Raw genomic sequence first — 21,876 nt, forward strand, 5'->3', positions numbered from 1 at the left:
AGGGACTTTAAGTAAATATATATGCAGTATGTAGGGATATTTTTATAATAATATAAATAGGCAGCCTAACCTGCAAAGTGAAGCAAGCAGTGAATATTTGAAATTAAACGTACCTTCAATGGAACGTTAAAAGTATACGTCGAAGGAGCGCACAAGTTCTAACTATTATTATTTTTACAAGCGTAAATAAGTAATTGCCTTTTTTATATCATGAAACTATGGATCGGAGTTTTATTGGAATGGGTTAGTATTAATGCCATATAAAAAGAAATTTATAAACAACCAATAACTAATATTTCAATGAATCATTCCAAATTATATTATAATACGATTATTTAATTAAGATGAACAAATTAAATTTTAGTTTTTGTTACACTATTACAGATATTCATTAATAAATATTTTGATATACAATTAAAATATAATAAAATACTTATTAAATAATAAATATTTTGGTTATATTTATAAAATGTTTGGAAGTGTTTACTTATAAATAATGTAAGTGTAATGTAAATATTTACATTATAATTTATTCTAACAAAAATTCATATTTTTTCAGCTAAATTGTTTAGATATATTAGAAACAAATGTTAAAGACTTGAAAGAATTGGATAATGGGAAGGTTTACAAGAAATTAATAAAATCATTGTAAGTAATTTTTTATATATTTACACTTAAATTTTTAATGAAATATTTAATGAGTTTCTTTTTTAATGTAAATAATGTGCATTCATAATATTCATTCTATTAGAATATATTTATTCTTGTCAAACATATTTTGCTTTATAGTTCATGGACTGGTACTAAAGATAGTACAGACACAGAAAATATTATAGTAAAATACTTACAAGGTATGTAAATATGTGATAAGTATTTCCTGTATTATATAATTATTTTATAAGAATATATTATATGCTTTTTATATCTTTTTTACAGATGAATATCCAAAATATAAATTTGATAAAAATTTGGAGGAAATGGAACACATTTATATTGCATCTTTATTTTTATTGCTTGTACCTCAAGAACCATCATTTCATCATCAAATGTGTTTTAATTTGCAACATGAAACGCAACTTAAGATTAAATCATTTCTTGAAATGACTATTCCATATAAGAAAGACATAAACAAAGAAACATTAAAAGAAATAATTGCTAGAATAGAGAATGATGCATCAAAAATACCTGTCACGCCTAAAGGAAAAGCTCTTAAGAACTTTTTTGATTCTCCTGTAACATGGTCTGCTCAAAATCATAAGTTATTGAATGACAGAAATAGGGAATTAAGAATGTTGAAAAGTGAATTAGAAGTAGAGAGATTTGAGAAAATTGATTTACAGGAAGATATACGAATTCAACAAAACAAAATACAAAGTCTACAGAAGAAATTACAGGAAAAGACTGCAGAAATAAAAGTTTTAAGAGAAGAAAAAATGAAACCGACTACTCCACAATCTTGTAAAAAGAATAAGGGCACAATAGATTATGAACAATATTACAGGAAGGAAATAGATCATTTAGAAGATCAGCTATTGCAGAAGCAATGTAACATAGATAAACTTGAAGCAGATGCTGACACATTGACAAAAAAGTTAACATCTATACAAATGCAATATATATATTTTAGAGACAAAGTAGAAAATTGTGAAAAGTCTTTAGAAAACATGCAGATTCAGGGAGAAATTAAGGATAGGGAACTAGTAAATTTAAAAAAGACCAATGAAGAGTTGCGTACTCATTTAAAAGAACTTAGAAAAACAACAATTGAAGAACAAAGTTTTGAAATTGATGATATAGTACCCTTAAATTCATCTTCAGCATCTTTAAATACCAGTGAAGTTTTAAGTTCTGTAATTGATATTCAATTACAAGAAGCGAAAGAAGAATCTGCTTTACTAAAGACACAACTTGATGTTGTAAATGAAAAACTGAAATCTGCAAATCAAGAGTATGAAAGTACAACACAACTTTTAAAGAAAGAGAGGCAAATATTACAAAGTACGGAAACTAAATTAAATGTAATCATAAGTGAATCGACTAAACAAATTGAAACCTTACAACAAGAGAAAGAATCTCTAATAAAACAAAATAAAAATTTGGAAATGTTATATACTTCTCAAAAAGAAACTTTGTCAGTCGTTGAAAAATCCAAAGGTGTATTAATTACTGAAAAGAATTCTCTGTTAGGAAAAATTAAAGATTTGGAAGAATCTTTAAACAAAGAAAATATAAATAATGTTAAATTAAACACTGAGCTTACTGAAGTTAAAGCACAAATATCTGAAAATCTTAAATATATTCAAGATATCAAAGATCAAAATAGTTCATATAAAACTTCTGTTGATCTATATAATACAAATTTGAAAGAGATTATATTACATAATTTAGAAACTGATTGTGTAGAAGATAAATTAGACAACAAAACAACTACAGAACTAATAGAATGTTTACGAATAATATTGTATAATTTTAATCAGAAGTATACTTTGAAGCAACTAGAATTGGAATCATTAAGTAATAACATGAATGAAGCTAAATTAAAACTTGAAAATTTTCAATTACAAATATCTAAATTAGAACAAAAGGATGAACAGAATACTACAGAGATATCAAAATTAAGAAAAACTGTTGCAGAAAGTACAACCAAAATTAACGAGCTTACTAATGTTACAGAAAAATATTCTGAAGAAATTTCGTATTTAAAACAAATTGAACTCCAAAAACAAACTTTAGAAAAAGTCATATATGTATATGAAGAAAAAGTAAATAAAAAAGATGCACTCTTACAAGCTTCTTCTATGTATATAGAAACATTAAAGAAAAATATTCGAACTTTTGAATCAGAATTTTATTTAATGAAAAAAGATATATTAAATCAGATAAATGAGTATAAAAAATATAATGAAAAAACTACTAAAAGTATTTTAAATGCTTATAAAATATTATATACTAATTACACGAAAGAACAGCTTTCCATGTACCAACTGAAAGATGAACTTACAGATAATAAAAAGAAATTAGAAGATAGTATAAGTTTTAATGTTATGTTAGAAAATGATTTAATAAAAAATAGGGAAATAACAAATCATTTGGAGACAGAATTAATTTGTACTAAACAAAAATTAACAGAGTTTACACAAAAATTGGAAAAATTTGAAGAGGTACAAGAAGTATTTCAGAAACAACATAAAGATCTTAAATCTGAGAATAACAAAATTCTACTGGATTTAAATAATGTAAATGATAAATTTGAAAAATCTCAACAAGAAGTATGTAATATGTTAGATGAATTCAAATTTAAAGACAAAAAAATAGAAAATCTAACTGATGAAATTACTTCCTTAAAGTTAGAAAAAGATCATATAATGCATTTACAAACAGAAGGAGAAATTAAGATGAAAAATTTTATAAAAGAACTGGAAACAAAATTATTGGAAAAACAATGTCACTTAGATAAACTAAATATAGAAGTAAAATTAAAACAGGAAACATTGGAACTTGTGGAAAATAAATTTGAAAAATTATCAAAAGAAACAATTGCTTCTGAAGTTAAACTGAAAGAAATAATTATAAATCTACAGGAAGTAAGAACGAATCAAGATGCAGTTTTAAAAACTCAAGAGAAAGCTTTAAAGGAAAAATGTTTACAATTAGAAGAATTACAAAAAGAATTCAATGAATCCAAAAGAGTACTTTGTAAACAACTTGAAGACCAAAAATTATTATGTCAAAATTTGCAAAGTACAAATTTTAAATTACAAACAGAGTCTTATAAACAAAACAAAATTATAGAAGAATTGCAACAAATATTAAAGAAAGAAAAGGACGAACTTAATAAAAATAGGGAATATAGTAAAATTGAAGATGCAAAAAGATTAGAAGTTATACAAATTTGTGAAGAATTACAACATTCAGCAAATGGCTTAAAATTTACAATTGCAGAAGTTACTAAGAATGAAAATTCTTATATTAATACTACAGATAATGTACAAGACATAAATAATGATGATACAAATAAAAATATTTTAAGAACTTTAAAGGAGTCCATTAATGAAATACAGGTATCACGTGAATTAATTTTACAACTTTCAAATGAAAATACAAACTTAAATAAAACTCTAAAAAATCAAACAGTAATGGTAGATAACTATATTACAAAATGTGAAGAAATAAAATTATTGGAAAGTAAGATACAAGAACTAAATAATTTACAAGAAGACCATATAAAACGAATAAATACTTTCATCAAATATAAGGAATCATTAAAAGATTATTTAAATAACATTATAAAGTCAAGAGAAAATTTAGATACATCTTTAAATACATTAAAACAAAAATGGGACAATTTATTAACAAGTTCCTATAGTGTTCTCATGATAGATAAATCTGTGTGTGATGAATTAAAGCATATACAAAGCAAACAAACATATTTAGAAAATACATTACTTAAGTATCATATTCATCATTTTCAAAATATAAAACCCTTACAGGATATCTTATGGGACCAATTTTTATGGTTTGAACAGAAAATAAAAGATATTTCCTTGAAAGAAGAGAGTGAACAGATATTAGATATTTCTTCAGACATCTTTTTTGACCAGAAAACAATTATTGAAGCAGAATTAGATAAAAATAAAATATTACAAGAAAACATTACTCAATTGCAAAATGAAATAGATGATTTTTCAAAATTGGTTATTTCTTTTGAAAATGATTTTAAATGTGATGAAACAAAATTCCAATCTGAGTCAGAGAAAAAGTTACGATTCCAAATTAATGAACTGACAGAAGCTAAGAATAACTTAGAAAGTAAATTAAACTGTGCACACACAAACAATGTAAGATTAAAAGGTGATATTGGTGAACTTAGTATTAAGGTGCAAGAAATGGAAACATCATTAAAAGAGATAGAAAACTTAAAGAAAGAAGCAACACAATTAAAAGAGCAGAATTTAAAACTGCAAGAAGAAAGGAATGAGTTAAGCAAACGATCAAAGAAAGAAGATATTGATATTCAACTAAAAGATATTCATGATAAATATAAAGTTAAAATAGATGAAATTAAACAAAACATGGTAGGTATATTAATATTTGTACATATTGCACTTCTCGTAACTTACTTATTTTTGTAACAAATATTACAGAAAATGCTATATAATGAACAAATAACGAAGCTGAATAGAGAACAAGAACAATGTGTACAAGAAAAATTAGAGTCATTACAAAGAAAAATGGAACTACAATGTCGTAAACAGGCAGATGAATTAAGTAAATATAAGGCACATGTTGCTAACTTAAGTTCACAGCTTTGGAATGTTGGAGAGAGACTGTTAAGTGAAAAACAAGAAAAGGAAAAATTGCAGAAGGAATTAATTGAATTAAAAACTAAATATCAAAATTTAGATCAAAATATAGTTTCTTTAATGGAACATAAAAATCCTAAGTAAGACTGATTTTATAATAATGAATAATGATTAAAAATTACTTCATCCTTTTAGATATTTGCAGATCTATCTATTTTTAGATATCCTAGCAGATATTGTTCAAATCTTTTCTTTTTCAGATGTGAGAAAAAATACTTATTAGGAGAAACTAAAGAAGATGTTTTACATAAAATTTCAGTAATACAAGAAAGAACAACATACGAAAAAAGATGTAGTATTAAGAGTATACAAACAATGGGCAATGCATTTAATGCAGAGGATGAAGAAGGAGAAGTACTTGATAATATTTATTTAGGTAAATTAAAAATAATTTATTAAATAAAACTAATTCCAAATAATTTAAACCATTAATTATATAAATTCAAATTATTAGCTGACATGAAAGATGGTAATTCTTCGCAAATCATTGATGCAGATAGATTATCTATTTTAAAAAAAAGAAATGCTCTTTGTAAACCTCATTTAAAGTCATCTTATCCTGTTGAAATGCAATTTCATTCTCTACCATTTACAGAAGAAGAGATTAAAGTAAGCATATATATGTATCATATATAATATATTTATATTTATATAACTGCAATTCTGAATTCATTGCTATATTAATTTTACTTGTATATATATATATATAAAGATGTATATATTTTATTGTTTTTAATTCAATCATAGGCAGGTTCAGTTCCAGATGATATATTTAATGATAGTTTGAGTCAAAGTTTGCTTCCTGAACAAAAAGCTAAGAAAAAGGATAGAACTCAGGTATGTACCTAAGATAATTTTACAAACAAATAATGAATTTTTAGGGCATAACATTATTTTTAAAACTCCTGTTATTCGCGTCACATTATAACATTTTAATATTTATTTTGCAGACATCATATAAAAAGCCTGGGCCTCCAACTCCTAGTAAAAACGGAGGAAGATTATCAATACAGGTAAGTGTAATGAGTGATACTAGTATATTTGTATATCAATATATTTATATCATTTGACCTGAAGATTTATTTCTAACATATACTTAAAAATTGAAGGGTAATGAATTAAGAAGCCCAAATTCAAGAATATTAAGGGAAAGAAACGGCAAAGAGAGGGCAACGACTACACCACGAACACTGAGAAGTTTATTCCTTCCACGAGGTCAAGACGAGGTAAGTTATTCATATCGTTTAAAAATAATTTATTACTTTCATACTTCTTGTTTCTTACATTTAATAACATAATAAATAAAAAATTTTTACATACATTATGTAAATATTAAATTACATTTTTTATAGAAAGTTATTGTTACACCAAGAGGTCGTAGAAGAAGTAGCATATTCCGAAAATATCGTAACGCAAATGATAGATGAGAGTACGTACGTACGTAATATAAAATGTTTAATAATAATTATTATTATAATTGTAAAAAAGAAATGTATTTTCATTAAGGCTCTCACATCTAATTATATAATAGTTGTATAATATATATATGTAACAAATATAATATAATATAATAATACAAATTAGAATAGAATACAACAGCAGACAAATCGAAAAAGCAAATGGTATACAAAAAAATATTTATATTCATATGTTATTTGGACAGTCATTAAATAATTTTTTAATAACAATAACGTTCAAAAGTTTTATGCATAGAAGAATACCACCATTATAAAATGTACTACTGTTATGTCTAGTAAATTCTAAAGAAAATATATGGCTTTAAATAATGAAAATAATATCTTAAGAAAATGATATTAAAAATGCAGTAGTCTCAAAACGTAAAATGGAACGTAATAATTGAATGTGAATTAACGTCGATTGAACAAGTTTTTATTTTTAACGTTTAAAACTTATTCAGTACGACATGAATATTATAAAGTATCACAAATCATTTCCTCTTAGTTTTATCTTGAATGGATATATTCTTTTTTATTGTACTTCATTATTCGGAATCAGATTCCTATAACAGAAAAGCATTTTATTACTTTGTGCTGATATAAACTATATTTATTTCGATACTATATTCAACTGTTTGCCTGTAAATGTTTTATCATTGAATAAGGACGAAATTGTGACACAATATCTGCATGCAATGTGTGTGCACAATCTTTCTATTAATGTAAATATTGTAGATATATTTAAATTTTATTTCATGTAAATACATTTACACACATATCAAGGGTTTTAAGTGTTTTAGAAAAATGTTATAGAGCTACATCTTTAGCTCTATATCGCGCTTCTTTATATTATTGTATTATATACATAAAATTTAATCTTCTTACTCTAGATAGGCGAGTCAAATCGCAATATTAAGCTAACAACCATCACAGTTTTAGACAGTTGCAGACAAGGAATGGAATTAAAACTTTAAGTTAATGTAGTTTTTAAATTATGATATTCTTTGACTCCATATTATGTAATTATACGTTATTAAAAAAATTAATTTATCAAAGTTTTGAAGTTAATAAGCTTTAGATTTCAATGATGACCACGTAGGTGAAGATTGATTAAATAATGTTTAAATATTTAACGTATAACATTATGAATGAAAGATTATTATAACTTACCATATATTGCCCTTCTACATAACGACCAGAATTTCTAGAAGTTCTTCTTAATTCTCTTGGTTCTATATTATCTTGACTTCTTCGTCTAAGAAAATATTTTCATTACAAATAGTTCTAACTTGAAAAAATACTTTGATTTATCAAACTTAAGGATTCATTACTTACGACCTCGATTGAATTTGTAATGTCTTAAGTTTATTATCTATGTCTTGAGAAGGACTGGTCGATGCATCTTCAATAATTGCTGATGGAGATGTCTGCATCTGTGTAGCTTCGTTGGTTTCATAAATTCCAGTTGCCCTAGATCCACGAGTTATTGATACTTTATTAACGGCTAATCTGCAATAAAGATTCAAACTAATAATACTACAAAAAAAAGCAGATATTCAAATTTATTTTATAAAATTAATTTTTTTAATTAAACAGAAGAAATTTATATTTTTATTTGAATGTATATATTTTGCAAACTTATTTCTTTCAACAAATACGTAAATCTAAATTTGATCTACTTTTGTAACTATGGACAAAAAAATGTGTGAATTTACTCACTGATGTTTCCTTGCACCACGTTTCTTCTTGTGTTTACTGAAAGAAAAAGCTTTTATTGATGGAAATATATTAGAATTAATATTATAAATAAAGGGACAAAAATTTATGTTAAATAACTCTGAAGTTTCACATACATTTCCCATATAATACGAACATATGCATATATTATAAAATTTCGCATCGCGTACATACATATTAATGTGTCTGGTCATTGCATTCGAAAAACGATAAATTACTCGAATAAAGTACACAGAATTAACCCAAGTATTAACAAACCAAATACCTAAAAACATTTCTATAATATTGCGGTGATAATAGAGAACGGCGTGTTAAAAAATGTAAAATATAGAAATCCGATATTAAGCAGGAAATGTGAAACGATGGGTTAATTCTGTCACATTTCCTGCAAATTTTAATGAGGAGAAAGCTTTACAAAGTATAATATTACTTATTCGCTATGGATCTAAAATTTTGATAGTAGGATTTGGGAACTCATAGGAGAAGAGGGTTTTATTTTAATTAATATCACATGTTCATTATATCTATCACCAATTTGTATATTATCAATATATAAACAGAATACAAGATATTTTAAACTTACTTGGTTTTAAGTTCTTAGGTTCAATAGAACACACATCGTTCTCTATGTACTTTTTTGTCAGGTGTTCCAAAAATATTATCATTTCATAATATCATTGTTCATTTTTTATCTTATTTTCCTTACACTAGTTTATAGAAGATGAGTTCTTTAGTAGCCAAATTAGGCACTAAGAATAACAGATTTCATCAATTCCTCACATAACATTTGCTCTTTACATTATTTAGGTATGTGTTTGATACTTAATTTGATATTTTGACAATATTACATATAATTCCTTACACTAGTTTGAAAGTTGATTTTAAAACAGGCACCAAGAATAATAGACCTCATTAATTCCTTATACAATTTTTGCCCCTTATATGATTATAATATATTATAGATTTTGCTAAAAACTAAGTCTTAGCTTGAATAACGATCAGGTAGCCTGCAACAAGCGATTCATAAAAGATTACTACTCATGCAAACACAACAGATTTATAATTTACATAAAGACGCCAATGGCAATAAGTATTTATTAGCACAAGCATGCAATTAAATGATAAATATATAAAGGATAGTGTATTAAAAAAAGTTTTATTCCTAAAAATTTTGGGCTATAAAAAGATATTTGTTTAATAATACACATAGAACAAAACTTAAAATATCAATAAGCTTACAATATATTTATTGCATTCAAAATTATATCACATATATTTTTGCATAAAACACTTTTAAATTAATAAAATTATTTTACAATTTTTTATATTTTACGTTTTTAGAATATCTTTTGCACTTTTAATTCTTAATAGTAATATCTTATTGTACATTTCAATAAAGCATACTATAAAGCAAAATAAATATTAAGTATAATGAGAGAAGAGTATTTATATTAGTAATTAAACTACGCACAAATTTACGCATAGTACGATTTTGGCATTCATTAACACGAGAATGCAACACTAATAATACTGAAAAGAAATGTGCACATTATACACATGTGCATTAATATCTACATAAGCGTGTAAATCTAATAGCTAATTTTGCAATATTTTCTAGAACTAAATACTTGTCATTCATAGCATAACTTGTATTTTAAAAGCAATAAAGCGTGTGTTGCGTATAAGTATACATAGATTTAAATTATAGATTGATTTTATTATGAATTTTTATCGAAAAAAATATTCTACTTCTATAATTATTTTAGTAAATAAAATATAAAAAATATGTTATTCTTTACTAGCTTCATATGAACACCTAACTTACCCGGAAAACTCATGATCAGAACCTTCTTCAGGCTCATCTGCTTCTTCTTCTTCTGCAAACATTTTATATAAATTGTTACAAGTATCGTTAAAAGCTAAAATATTTATTAATATTTCTAATATAGATTATTAAAAATTTCAATTAAGACATAATATATTGATTAACATACCAGCTAAATGATCCTTCTTACGTCTTGTATATGCGCGCTTACTTGTTACTGGAACTTGATCTGTTTCGCCATGTAATAAGCTGTTCCTGTACAAAAGTAAAGGTTGCCAATCCTCTCCCCGTGAGGATGGCATTCCAGCTTGTAATCTTCTGTCAAGGAAATTTAATCTGTGACACAAATGCATATAAAATTAACTAATTAAATAAATATATAATATATACATATGTTATATTATAATTAAATATTAATTAAGATAACAAATTCGTTAAGAAAGAAATATATAAATAAAAAGTTTTGAATAAAGATTATACCTACACGACTCGTTTATCTTGTTTAAGAAGCTTATTCGTAAATTCAGATAAGATTTCAAGAAAGGATAAATTAGGTGGTGGCCCTGTAGGATCTTGTTCGATACCATCTGGTGGTGTAATTGCAAAAAGAACACCTGCTCGATGTAAAGCAGTAATTGCTTCACGATTTTTTACTGCATCTAAGCCAAATGACAAAGCAAATCGTTTTGCGAGTTCCTGAAGATATTAATACATATCTTTATTTCAAAACAGATTTTCTATATATTTTTTGAATTGTAAAATATTGATATATATATGTAAACAAACCTTAATTGCAGTAAATTCCTCACTGTTTCTATTAACTTTGCCTTTCTCTGTTACTATTTCATTATACAAAATATTTAAACTATGTTGCATAGTTAAAGCACAATTTGTTTTATTAATGTCCCTAGCTTTCCCTAATGTAGTTTTGATAATATCACCATAGTCATTATAATATTTTACATAATGTTTAAAGACATCAGCCGCTGCTTTTGTAGGTATCATATTATATACAATTAATTTGCAATAACCAGCCAAAAAATTTCTTCTTTTATGTAATTCTTCAATCTTTGAATGTTCATCATGTTCATCTACAATTACAATATCTTATGTCAGAAATTAATCTTTGTGAGACAAAAGATGTGTATATTCAGTAAATTAATATAGCATACCATCTTCCTCTTCAAAAAATACGTATTCTTGAATAAATCGATTAAGCATGTTTTGCATTGCTTGATCAGGTTCATATACTAACTGATGCATTAAAGGATTAGAATGTGTTGTTAATTGATTACAAAACACTACTAATAAATCGCATATTGTATTATATGCTTCTTCTCTTAAAATAGGTGGAGTAGGCTGAAACAACATTGACAAATATATACAATCGACATATTAAAAATAGTAAAAAATATGAATAAAGTAATTACCGTGGCGTTTACATCACCACTAACAAAATAACGCATTGAACCCATAAAAGAATGCAAACGCTCTTTTAATTGCCGACATTCATCTTCACCTTGATTTCCAGAATCTGCAGCTTCCATAAGATGATTTTGTCCCCATAAAATAGCAAAAAAGCATGCACTTATGCAATACTTAACTGCCTCATGTGGTAAACATCTGTAATAAGATATTTATATACATATATGAATAAAATTCCCAGCAAATATATAATACAAAATATGTAATGGTACTACTTAGATGGATCTTTGGCATCTTCAATGTCCTTATATAAAGAATCCCATATTCCCCACGGATTCATATTGTGACAAGAGTAAAATATGGAAACTTTTTTTAAAGATTGTACAACATTGAAAATTTCATCTTCATCTGGATCTTCATTCCCTTCTATTAAATTTCTATATTCATCAATAGCTTCCTTATATTTATTTACAATGGAATCGATTAACGTTGAGCGTGCTACATCACACCTGAATTGAAACATCAAGTAATAAATATTCTCTCATAAAAACTTCAATATATACCGCCATAAAATTTTACCTGGTAAAAATAGCATGTCCTTCTATACACATATGTTCTAATGTTTTTGCAGCCGTATCTAAAACTTCGGTGTCATGCATTTTTTCCACAATTGTATGAATTTTATTCAACAACGAATCCAAATTTTGCTCTTGTCGAGATTTTGTATAGATATCCAAATCAAAATATTGAGGAATAGCAAGTAAATTTGCGAGTTTTTCCGGATCTGCCCTGTATTTATCAAGCAAAAGCGGTAGTGTTTGTATAAAATGTTCCGTTAACCGTTGTTTATCATCATGAACTTGTTTCATTTCTTTTGCTGATAAAATTTTTCTAGTTGGTCCCCGACCAACTGGAGCTTCACCTATTTTGAAAATTACAGGAGGTTTATATTTGTCATACAATTCCATAAAAATACAAGAACACAAAAACTTACCTGTAGCAGCTTGTTTTATACAACAAACCATTAATTCAATCAAAGATGTCTCTTTCTGGTTATCTAAAGCTTCTTCTTCAGGTCCAGCCTCTTCTAATAGTAAATCTGTCATACATTCCCAATCTTTCATCATTTGATTCGTTTCAATTAAAGAATCTACTAAATATGCTCCATGTTCATGAAGTTCGGATTCAATAAAAAATAATACGAGATCTCGAATAAGTGGAGTATTCGGTAAACGCTTCTTTCCACGTTTAGTTTTAACGCCAGCTACTGCTTCATCATCAGGGCGAAATAGACGTTCGTTTAAGAATTCACCGGCTGCTTGTGCAACAGCACGATGGGAGGAATAGACAAGTTCATATACATGTTCACAATCTTTATCAGTAAGAATTTCTCTATGATGTTTTAAAATAGAAATGACAAGTTTAACAGCTTGTACTGCTACATCATACTCTTTATCTAATGTCATTGCAACAATTCTATCTTTAAATTTACTTGTAAAAAGTTCGAGTTTAGTTTTTAATTCTTCTGATGCATATAATGGTTGCAATGCTTGGAGACATTTTAATCGAACTTCACCAACTTTATCATGCAACGTCCAACCTAGAAAATTATAACAAATTTACTTATATTATAAAATGAATATAAGTCCATCATATTAATGTTATACGTTAATATATATTACCTATGTATTTTAAATAAGAATCATCTAAAAAATTTTGATGAAATTTTTTCATCCATACTCCTATTTCTGCCATACAAATGGCGCGAATTTCTGGCAAAGTATCTCTATAGCGATGTACAAATACAGATTTGAACATATATGTAAGCATATTTTTTATCTCATCCATATTTTCTTCAAGTTCTTTTCGTTTGGCCATTAATGATTCTAATCTATCTGCAGCTCTCTTTTCTCTAGCTTTCTGCCTTTCAGCTTCATACTGTCGTTGTGTATTATCCAAATTTATTGATACAGTTAGAGCTACATCTACTAATGCTGTCATGAGTTTCATAGCTATGAAGAATAGCACAACATATTATTAATTTAGTTAATTGATTAATATAAATATAATTTCTTTTATATTTAAATATAAATGTAGCTATATAAGTATGAACATGTATAAAAATATATCTTACCAGCAAGAGTAGCAGTATGCCTAAAAGCTCTTACTTGTGAATCAGAAAGACCAGTTAATAATGAAATTACATTATCCATTAAAAACTGATCATAAATGATTGAATACTGACATTGCCTAACTAAAATTTGGACAAATTCACAGAAATTTGCACGAAATTTTTTCCACTGTTGACCAGTCATTATCAATGGATATTCTCCACTTTCCTATTTTGCAAATTATTATGAATTATATGAGAAAACTATTTATTTATAAAAAATAGATATTAACATACCTCATCAAATTCTTCAGTCATTTTACGAATTATTGCCACATGCTCCATTGTTGCTTGCATCTCAGAAGTAATACGTCCTTTACATCCACTTGCATTAATAAAAAATTGCATTAACATAAGAAGAGCATTTTCTCTATTACTTTTGTATTTTTCTATCCAATCATCAACAATAGTCTACAAAAAAGGTATACGTGTATATATGTATATATAAATATATATATATACATAAAAATATCTATCCACGAATTTATTATTTATTATAATTCAAATACTTTTAACAAACTTTTCTTTGAACATGACAGTCAACATACAGTTAATGAAGACCGATTGTTTCTAATGACATAATAGAGACTAGCTTCATCTTCCAAACTATGTGAATGATGTGTTCGCTTCCCTCTTCCACGTCCACTACCTCCTCTTCCTCTACCACTAGTAGTTGGAATGTAATCCGTATCTATCTCTTTATACTTTGGTTGCTGTATAGGTCCTCCTGCAGAAGAATCATTATTTAGAAATAGATAACAAAGAAATATCATTTTGAGTCATACCACGTAATCTTGCACGTGTATTCCTTGTAATTCTCATATTAGTTGGAGTTGCTGGTGTCATAGGTTGTTCAAATTGGGATTGGTTCTCAAAATTTGTCTGTTCCTGATATTGTGGTTGTGATGTACTTGGAGAACTATAGCTTTCGGATGGATAATGTTCAGGGCTAAACAAACAATACATTATAATATACTGTAAATATCTTACATATATATTTTTTTACTAGAAGCATATATATTTAATATTTAAATAATATAACTTACAATTTTTGAATTGAAGTAAACATATTATATAAATTATATTATGATATATAAATTAATGAAGATATTTATATAAAAATGTATTTAAACGTATTTACGTTGGATTATGCATGGATCATGTATTTAAGTTGATTTGCTATTTTCACGTTCCGGGATATGTGTGTCTCACTGATTGTTTGGCACTCTCACCGCTAGGTGTCTATCATTTTCCCGCAAATTCATTTTTATAAAATATAAACTCCAAACTTATGTCCGTATCCATTAACCGGTTTGATTCATCTAAACCTAAAAGAGCTCCCATCAAACGTGGAAATTAGGAATGAATTCTTATATTCCTATAGTTTTTCGATGCATTTGATTAAAATGTTGGTTGTCTCGAATAAAATTAAGAACGTATTAATAGAATTTGTCAAATAATCCCGCGCATTTTATGAATATAAATAGTTGGTCTTATAATAAACGTAAATATGTACCAGTGAACATAGTCATTTATCAAATGATATGAACAAATGATATGAACAGACCTTTTTAAATTAATTTTTCAGTATATTTATACTCATAAATCTAAATTTTAAATTGAATCCTTATAAAAAACATCCGTATAAAGAATAAATTTTAAAAAATAGATAAACTATCTAATTTTTATTAATGCCTATGTAATTGTCTATCTAGTAAACTATCTAATATTATTAGCAGGAATATATTAAAAATACCTTTGATATTTCTATTAATAATTTATATTTGAAATAATATAATTATAATGTTTTCTACACATATTATGAGAAATTTTATTTTCTGTAATAAATATTGGCATTAGTACTTGCAAGATGTTATCTTAGAGTAACATTTCAATAAGTAAAGAATGAATATATAAAAATTGACCCTCTTTATTTTAATTCAAATTACAAATATGTTCTACGTAAAAACTGACATTGGACCAGTGCCACTGGCAGAAGAGAATCTATTATCACTAGTGAAATAATCCATGGTTAACGGTCTTTGTGTGGGGGATAGGAGGCGTGACTGGAGATAAAGTTATCAAATCACGGCAGAGATCCGTCACAAAATATAAACGAATTTTGAAATAGCACTTCGTTAAGTTTCAACTCTCGAACGTAAGCACTTTCTCTGTGATTTGTCAAAAAATACAATGGATACATATGAAAGTGTATTACTTGTGAAATCTGAAGTCTTTGTATTTAAAATACCGCCAAGGTCAACGAATAGGGGTTATCGGTACGATTGATTCTTTTTGACAGTATTTTCCTCAAAAATATTTCATTTTATAAAACGACAATGTATGCAAAGATATATTTAAATATGATATTTTGTTCACTGCCATTTAAAAGATCTCATATTTTCTTGCCATTTTAAATACGTTTTTTCTATTAATTTTAGCTGTGACGTTTAATACGTCAGCAAAAGTTATACCGGAAATCGTTAAAAGTATAATATTAGTACTACATCTGGAATACAATATCATAAAGTTTTATAAGATTTAGACTTGTAAAACTTTTAAAGTTATGGAAATCTAATTCCAAATTTTTATGTTACAAAATGTCTGTGTTAAAGATCTCTTTTTTAAATACTAAATATTTATAACATAAAAAATATGCATCTTTTTTAGTTCAATTAAATGTAAATTTATTTATATTAAAATAATATAAAAAATGTTAATTTTGATGTTGACAAATTAATGAGAGTGAATAAATATTTTATTTTTAAATACATATTATATTTTAGAGCAGCTGATTGGAATCTCCAAGAACCTACATGGACTGGACGTATGCGTCTTGTCTCTCAGGGAGACTCAATTACTATTAAATTGGAAGATAAAGTTACTGGAGAATTATTTGCAAAATGTCCAATTGAACAATATCCAGGAATTGCAGTTGAACCAGTTACAGATTCTTCTCGTTATTTTGTTCTAAGAATTCAAGATGATAATGGAAGATCAGCTTTTATTGGTGTTGGATTTTTGGATAGATCTGATAGTTTTGATTTAAATGTTGCCCTTCAAGATCATTTTAAATGGCTCAGAAATCAAGAACAAATTGAAAAGGAAAAAGATACACCAAAACAAGAATTAGACCTCAGATTTAAAGAAGGAGAAACAATAAAAATAAACATGAAAATCACTGTAAGGATTTTTTTATAGTATTGGATGTTATAAAAATTTAGATATTAAATTATGTAATGAATTTCAAAGTTCTTATATTTATAATATATAGAAGAAGGATGGTAGTGAAGTTACTGCTAAAACAAAACAGCGTGCCAACACAAACTTGGGTTTACCACCTCCACCAGGTGGTGTAAAAATTGCACCACCACCTGCAAAAACTCCAACGTCATCTCCTGCACACAAACCTGCTCAGAATCAAAATCAACCAAGTTCTGAATGGGGAGAATTTGCAAGTGCATCACAGCAATCTCAAACTCAACAACCACCAACAGTAGGAAATGCCAGTTGGGTTCAATTTTAACTTGCAAGGTGTATTAAAATTTAATATAGCAGTGCTGTAGAATCATAGACTATATATGCATATTGTAATTTGTATATTCACTGTGTGCACATGTATATTAATATGCATGTATGTTGCATATAGATATCTTTTAAGGGTAATTATTGACAAAGATGTTTCTATGTACATGGTGAATAGTAAATCAACTACATATATTTTACTATATTATGATATAGTATTTACATATTTTTTAAATTTATATTTTGATTCAATTACAAAATGAATTATATCAAAAGGAGTTTCACTTGAATTAATGAAATATTCTGTTTAAGAATTAACTAAAATTCTTCAATGGAACTTATTTACTGAAATTAGTATGTTTTTATAAAACATTAAGATAGACTAAAAAGTTCACACGGATATTTAATTTCTCTTCTTTTCTTCTTCACAAATGTTAGAAGATGTACATATTATATCTCTGATTTAAACAAATTATATAAAGTGTGTGAAATACTCATATTTTTTATATAAATAGTTAACAAATAAGTTTATTGTCTTGTACAAATTGAAAAGGGAGGTAGTTTGAACTATAAGCAATGTATTAAGTGATTAAAGAATAATAAGAATACGTTTATGATATCAAATATAAAATTTTGCTAATAACAAAGACGTTTATCAGTAGTACAGTATTAAATACAAAATACACTGAAACTATTTCTGGTATTGTCTATTGCATGGATACATTCTTTGTGAAAACCCTTAAAGGAATATGAATTAAATTATAGTATATAGTTTTAATTAATATTAATTTACGGTATTTGTACATAAAGCAGGAATTGTGCAAATGTACGGCCTAATTTTCTAGATTATATTTCGATTTTTTTTCACTAATAATTTACAAAATGATATTTCACATTATTGTGCTATCACGTAGTTGTATTATGAAATATGTAAGATCTTTATATTACATACTTTTATTTTTAAAAGTGACACTAAAATTTTATCTCATATTGATGCTATTGATATAAATTTTGTTTGAACATTTTTGTTGGCCAAATATAAATTTAGAAACAATCTGAAGAAATTATATACTAAAGTGAATTATTTTAGAATAAAAGAGAAAATTATTGTTTTACATCTAAAAATATTGTTGTATAAAACTCAGAAAATATTATACTAAATGAACGAGAAGTTAATATATATTCGGAATAATAAAAAATAAATTTATTAGATATTTTTATTTGCAGAAGTAAAAGAACTTCATTGTTTCATGTATATATTAAAAATTATTATTTAAAGATGATATTAAATTATATTTGTAAATTATTCACAGATAAAAAAAAGTTCGTTAGACCTTGTGAGTAGGTACATAAAATCATTACTTATATATTCTATTATTACTGTATATTGTAAATGATGCTAAGTAATATTGTTAATAATACCTATGTTAATATTTAACGTAACAACAAAAATATTTTATAATTCCGTAAATGACATTCCATTCTTAGTCATGAAAATATTTTAATATTAAATCACGTGCGCATATGTGTGTATATAGTTACACACTTTAAAAAGTTTGCACTCGAATATGTAGTCATTAACGCTATTTTTCTTTTTGTAGTAAATGAAAAATGGTGTTGCTTTTTATTGTATATTTTCATTTATAATTATAATAAATTGCATAATTATTAATATATTAAATAATTATTAAAAATCATATTACAAATAATACTTCGTAGTTAGATAAATGATAATAGTAGCTGAAATTTTCTTCTATCACAAGGTTATTCATTTTTTTTTTAATAATCAACAACGTTTATTACGAGAAACATTAAGTCGTAAACTGCGCATAGCCATAGCGCGACTAAAGTGACGTTGAACTGGACGTTGAAATTGTCCATTAACTAGACTAGAATCTTCATCACACTCTACACTGCTTAAAACTACTAACAGTACTCCAAGTACCTGCAACATAAATGTATTGAAAGTTCTTTCAATATATTATGAATAACAATTATTTATATTTTTTTAACGTAAAATGCACTAATGAAGCAATACAATGATATATTTTTTATCTTACATACCAGACATATTATTATCAGTAATGTATAGATATGTATGCTTGCAGCCGGAATTGATTCTACCTCTCTTAAAGCTTCTGCTGCTTCAGAGAGGTCTGGTTTTAATTCTAAAGCATGTCGTAAATGTACAGCTGCTTCTTGATAATGACCATATGCCTACAAACAAAATAATAAACATTGTAGTGATAAATTATGTCTTGATAATATTTCAAAACAAATTTAAATAATATTGTATTATAAATAATAATCAAATAGAATATATATTTAAATGCACTGTGATTATATGAAACAGATTATATTTCTACAACTTTCAATTACCTTAAATATTTGACCAAGTGTAAGATATTGTTCCCAAGCATTACGATCTGGAGGTTGTAATTCCAAAGAACGTCTTGCTAAATATGTTGCATCATCCAAATATTGTTGAACTAATAATACTCGAGCTAAATTTAACAAAACTTCTGCATTATGTGGTGATACAGCAAGCGCTCTTCGAAAGCATTCAATTGATCTTTGTGCATCACCTTTTATACGCCAAAAATTTCCTATTTGATTGTAAAGTTGGACAGATTTTGGCTTCTACAACAAATTGAATAAAGTATATATATATACAGCTTTGCACTAGGTCTCCCTATTTGTTTATTTATAAACACAGTATTCTGTAATAATCGTACCTCTCTTTTTGCTTTCATTAAGCGTTTCTCTAACAGATCAATGTCAACATCCATAGTCTTGCCACCATTCTTCTTAAACATGAGTGCTACATTAGGTTCTGGAACCAGTGGATGCTTATCTCTATTTGCAACACCAAGCAAGTTGTCATAATAAGTGAAATTGACAGGCTTTCCACAGTCTAGAATTATATCCTCACATTGTTGACCAGAAGAGCACATGACTTGCTCGTTTGACAGTTGAGATGATAGAGGGAAAGATTCAGTAGCATTTGGTGTATCCTTCAACACGTATGACGAGAATCGTCTGCCAAGGGGACCAAAGTTAGGGCTTTTTTAACGCTGAAAGAACAGTAAGCCACACACAAATACTAACTACAGGAAGAAACAGAAAATTGCATCAGGTTATTTATAATAATTATTAGGGACAAAATCTAAAATATAAGAATAATGATAATAATTAAAATATACAAGTATATAAAAAGATTTATATATATAAAAATATGTTTATATAATTTTTTTTTAAATCAACTAATTACAGATTCTTATATATTTTATGTATTCATACTTTTTCATACAGTTTAAATATTTAGTTTTGTACTTTTTTGAAAATATGACAGGTGAAACATACACTATAATAATAAATTGGATACTGATAATTATATAAAACATGCAAAACATGCAATGTAATATAGAAAACAATGTCAAATACCAACTACAATGTTTTGGTTAAAATCTCATTGATATTGTTACATGTGTGCTAAACATTGATATAAGTTACATTAAATAAATACAAAAATGGAACAAAAGCTTTTATCCCTGAGGAATATATCCTTTCAGACCTTTAAATATTGTTCAACTAAATAGAATGTTATTATAAAAGTGTGCATCATTCTATTGTAAGAATACTATAGGTATTATGTATACAAAAAAATCATAAAACATCAAATCTTAATATAATTTATTCCGGGTATTTATAAATTCTTGAATTATATATTTGAAAAATACAAGTTCAATATATACATATAATCCAGTTTATTTCAAAAGGTACTAAAAGTATCAATTTGACATTCTGAAACAAGATATATGACATAGCTCTTACCCAAGATGAACCAAACTCCTGTGATTTCTTACCGTTCATGGTTTCCAGAAACAACACTTTTACAATCTTGGCAATAGGGTTGTATCTTTTCGTATTTTTCAGAAATAGCTGTTCTACTCCAACTGTGTCCATTTCCGATACTAATGCTGCTCGCCAGGATATCGAGGATAGGATCATCCTCAACTGTGCTCACGAAGTCTGTTGTTTTGACGACTTTGTCAGCACTGAGCCTCCAAGAGGTTCTTGAGTTCGTTAGTTTCGCTTGCAGTATCAGAAAACAAAAAAGATAGCCGACGACACGACCGTCAACCCCAATAACTTGCATTCTCTCACTTCACAAAAACCGATCAAACACGTTTCGGATCTATATAAAATCGTCTGCTTTCACTACGGAAAGATAATTTAGATTTTCATCCAGATGACTCTATTCTTTAGGGATTATTGAACTAATTGCCAACAGTTATTTTCACTACTATAATTTCCCCAGAAATTTTAGATTAGTTTATTTAATTTTTCAAATAGAATTGAATGTCGATATTT

At 26.6% G+C, this 21,876-nt stretch overlaps 4 protein-coding genes across 7 annotated transcripts; 2 read left to right on the forward strand and 2 right to left on the reverse strand.

The window, feature by feature from the left end:
* The first annotated feature begins 119 nt into the window (after positions 1–119).
* Positions 120–6,854, forward strand: mud (mushroom body defect). Its single transcript, XM_033334125.2, has 11 exons — positions 120–243; positions 560–648; positions 790–851; positions 937–5,075; positions 5,145–5,443; positions 5,564–5,739; positions 5,818–5,972; positions 6,111–6,200; positions 6,314–6,376; positions 6,473–6,589; positions 6,716–6,854. Exons 1-11 carry the CDS (start codon positions 211–213, stop codon positions 6,788–6,790), a joined length of 5,298 nt encoding a protein of 1,765 aa, XP_033190016.1. The 5' UTR covers positions 120–210; the 3' UTR covers positions 6,791–6,854.
* On the reverse strand, positions 6,595–15,184 carry SA1 (stromal antigen). 3 transcript variants are annotated; one of them, XM_033334128.2, is made up of 19 exons: positions 15,024–15,184; positions 14,763–14,926; positions 14,526–14,704; positions 14,215–14,388; positions 13,942–14,146; positions 13,490–13,819; positions 12,802–13,407; positions 12,387–12,729; positions 12,083–12,316; positions 11,813–12,005; positions 11,555–11,741; positions 11,169–11,473; positions 10,867–11,078; positions 10,552–10,718; positions 10,383–10,434; positions 8,540–8,575; positions 8,156–8,329; positions 7,991–8,075; positions 6,595–7,383 (listed from the first exon to the last, which is right to left on the reverse strand). In XM_033334128.2, exons 1-19 carry the CDS (start codon positions 15,044–15,046, stop codon positions 7,366–7,368), a joined length of 3,687 nt encoding a protein of 1,228 aa, XP_033190019.1. In that variant the 5' UTR covers positions 15,047–15,184; the 3' UTR covers positions 6,595–7,365. The 3 variants fall into 3 exon arrangements, 2 of the variants coding, with proteins under 2 accessions (XP_033190019.1, XP_076473879.1); XR_013058145.1 differs by lacking the exons at positions 6,595–7,383; positions 7,991–8,075 and adding an exon at positions 9,141–9,564 and having other exon boundaries at positions 8,227–8,329; XM_076617764.1 differs by lacking the exons at positions 6,595–7,383; positions 7,991–8,075; positions 8,156–8,329; ... (1 more) ...; positions 10,383–10,434; positions 10,867–11,078 and having other exon boundaries at positions 10,565–10,718.
* Positions 15,185–16,000: 816 nt separating this feature from the next.
* LOC117156769 (NECAP-like protein CG9132) lies at positions 16,001–18,351 on the forward strand. Of its 2 annotated transcripts, none has more exons than XM_033334103.2 (3): positions 16,001–16,135; positions 16,764–17,160; positions 17,252–18,351. In XM_033334103.2, the coding sequence occupies exons 2-3, from the start codon at positions 16,807–16,809 to the stop codon at positions 17,501–17,503; spliced, it is 606 nt and encodes a 201-aa protein (XP_033189994.1). In that variant the 5' UTR covers positions 16,001–16,135; positions 16,764–16,806; the 3' UTR covers positions 17,504–18,351. The 2 variants fall into 2 exon arrangements, with proteins under 2 accessions (XP_033189994.1, XP_033189993.1); XM_033334102.2 differs by having other exon boundaries at positions 16,015–16,256.
* A 513-nt stretch (positions 18,352–18,864) lies between these two features.
* On the reverse strand, positions 18,865–21,763 carry LOC117156767 (uncharacterized). Its single transcript, XM_033334101.2, has 5 exons — positions 21,369–21,763; positions 20,238–20,541; positions 19,882–20,142; positions 19,567–19,719; positions 18,865–19,447 (listed from the first exon to the last, which is right to left on the reverse strand). The coding sequence occupies exons 1-5, from the start codon at positions 21,659–21,661 to the stop codon at positions 19,289–19,291; spliced, it is 1,170 nt and encodes a 389-aa protein (XP_033189992.1). The 5' UTR covers positions 21,662–21,763; the 3' UTR covers positions 18,865–19,288.
* Positions 21,764–21,876: the final 113 nt, after the last annotated feature.

Source organism: Bombus vancouverensis, chromosome 4 (assembly GCF_051014615.1).
Source record: "Bombus vancouverensis nearcticus chromosome 4, iyBomVanc1_principal, whole genome shotgun sequence".
Classification (NCBI taxonomy): Eukaryota; Metazoa; Arthropoda; class Insecta; order Hymenoptera; family Apidae; genus Bombus; species Bombus vancouverensis.

Coding starts and splice junctions, on each gene's coding strand:
- mud (XM_033334125.2), top strand. CDS start 211: ATGAAACTATGGATCGGAGTTTTATTGGAATGG. Junction 649..789: donor AAGAAATTAATAAAATCATT/GTAAGTAATTTT, acceptor TTTGCTTTATAG/TTCATGGACTGGTACTAAAG. Junction 5,973..6,110: donor TTACAGAAGAAGAGATTAAA/GTAAGCATATAT, acceptor ATTCAATCATAG/GCAGGTTCAGTTCCAGATGA.
- SA1 (XM_033334128.2), bottom strand. CDS start 15,046: ATGTTTACTTCAATTCAAAAATT. Junction 11,742..11,812: donor GTGGTGATGTAAACGCCACG/GTAATTACTTTA, acceptor ATGTTGTTTCAG/CCTACTCCACCTATTTTAAG. Junction 8,330..8,539: donor CGTGGTGCAAGGAAACATCA/GTGAGTAAATTC, acceptor TCTTTATTGCAG/ATTAGCCGTTAATAAAGTAT.
- LOC117156769 (XM_033334102.2), top strand. CDS start 16,171: ATGGATACATATGAAAGTGTATTACTTGTGAAATCTGAAGTCTTTGTA. Junction 16,257..16,763: donor TCAACGAATAGGGGTTATCG/GTACGATTGATT, acceptor ATTATATTTTAG/AGCAGCTGATTGGAATCTCC. Junction 17,161..17,251: donor AAATAAACATGAAAATCACT/GTAAGGATTTTT, acceptor TATAATATATAG/AAGAAGGATGGTAGTGAAGT.
- LOC117156767 (XM_033334101.2), bottom strand. CDS start 21,661: ATGCAAGTTATTGGGGTTGACGGTCGTGTCGTCGGCTATCTTTTTTGT. Junction 20,542..21,368: donor GTTTCTGGAAACCATGAACG/GTAAGAAATCAC, acceptor TCCCCTTGGCAG/ACGATTCTCGTCATACGTGT. Junction 20,143..20,237: donor TAATGAAAGCAAAAAGAGAG/GTACGATTATTA, acceptor AATTTGTTGTAG/AAGCCAAAATCTGTCCAACT.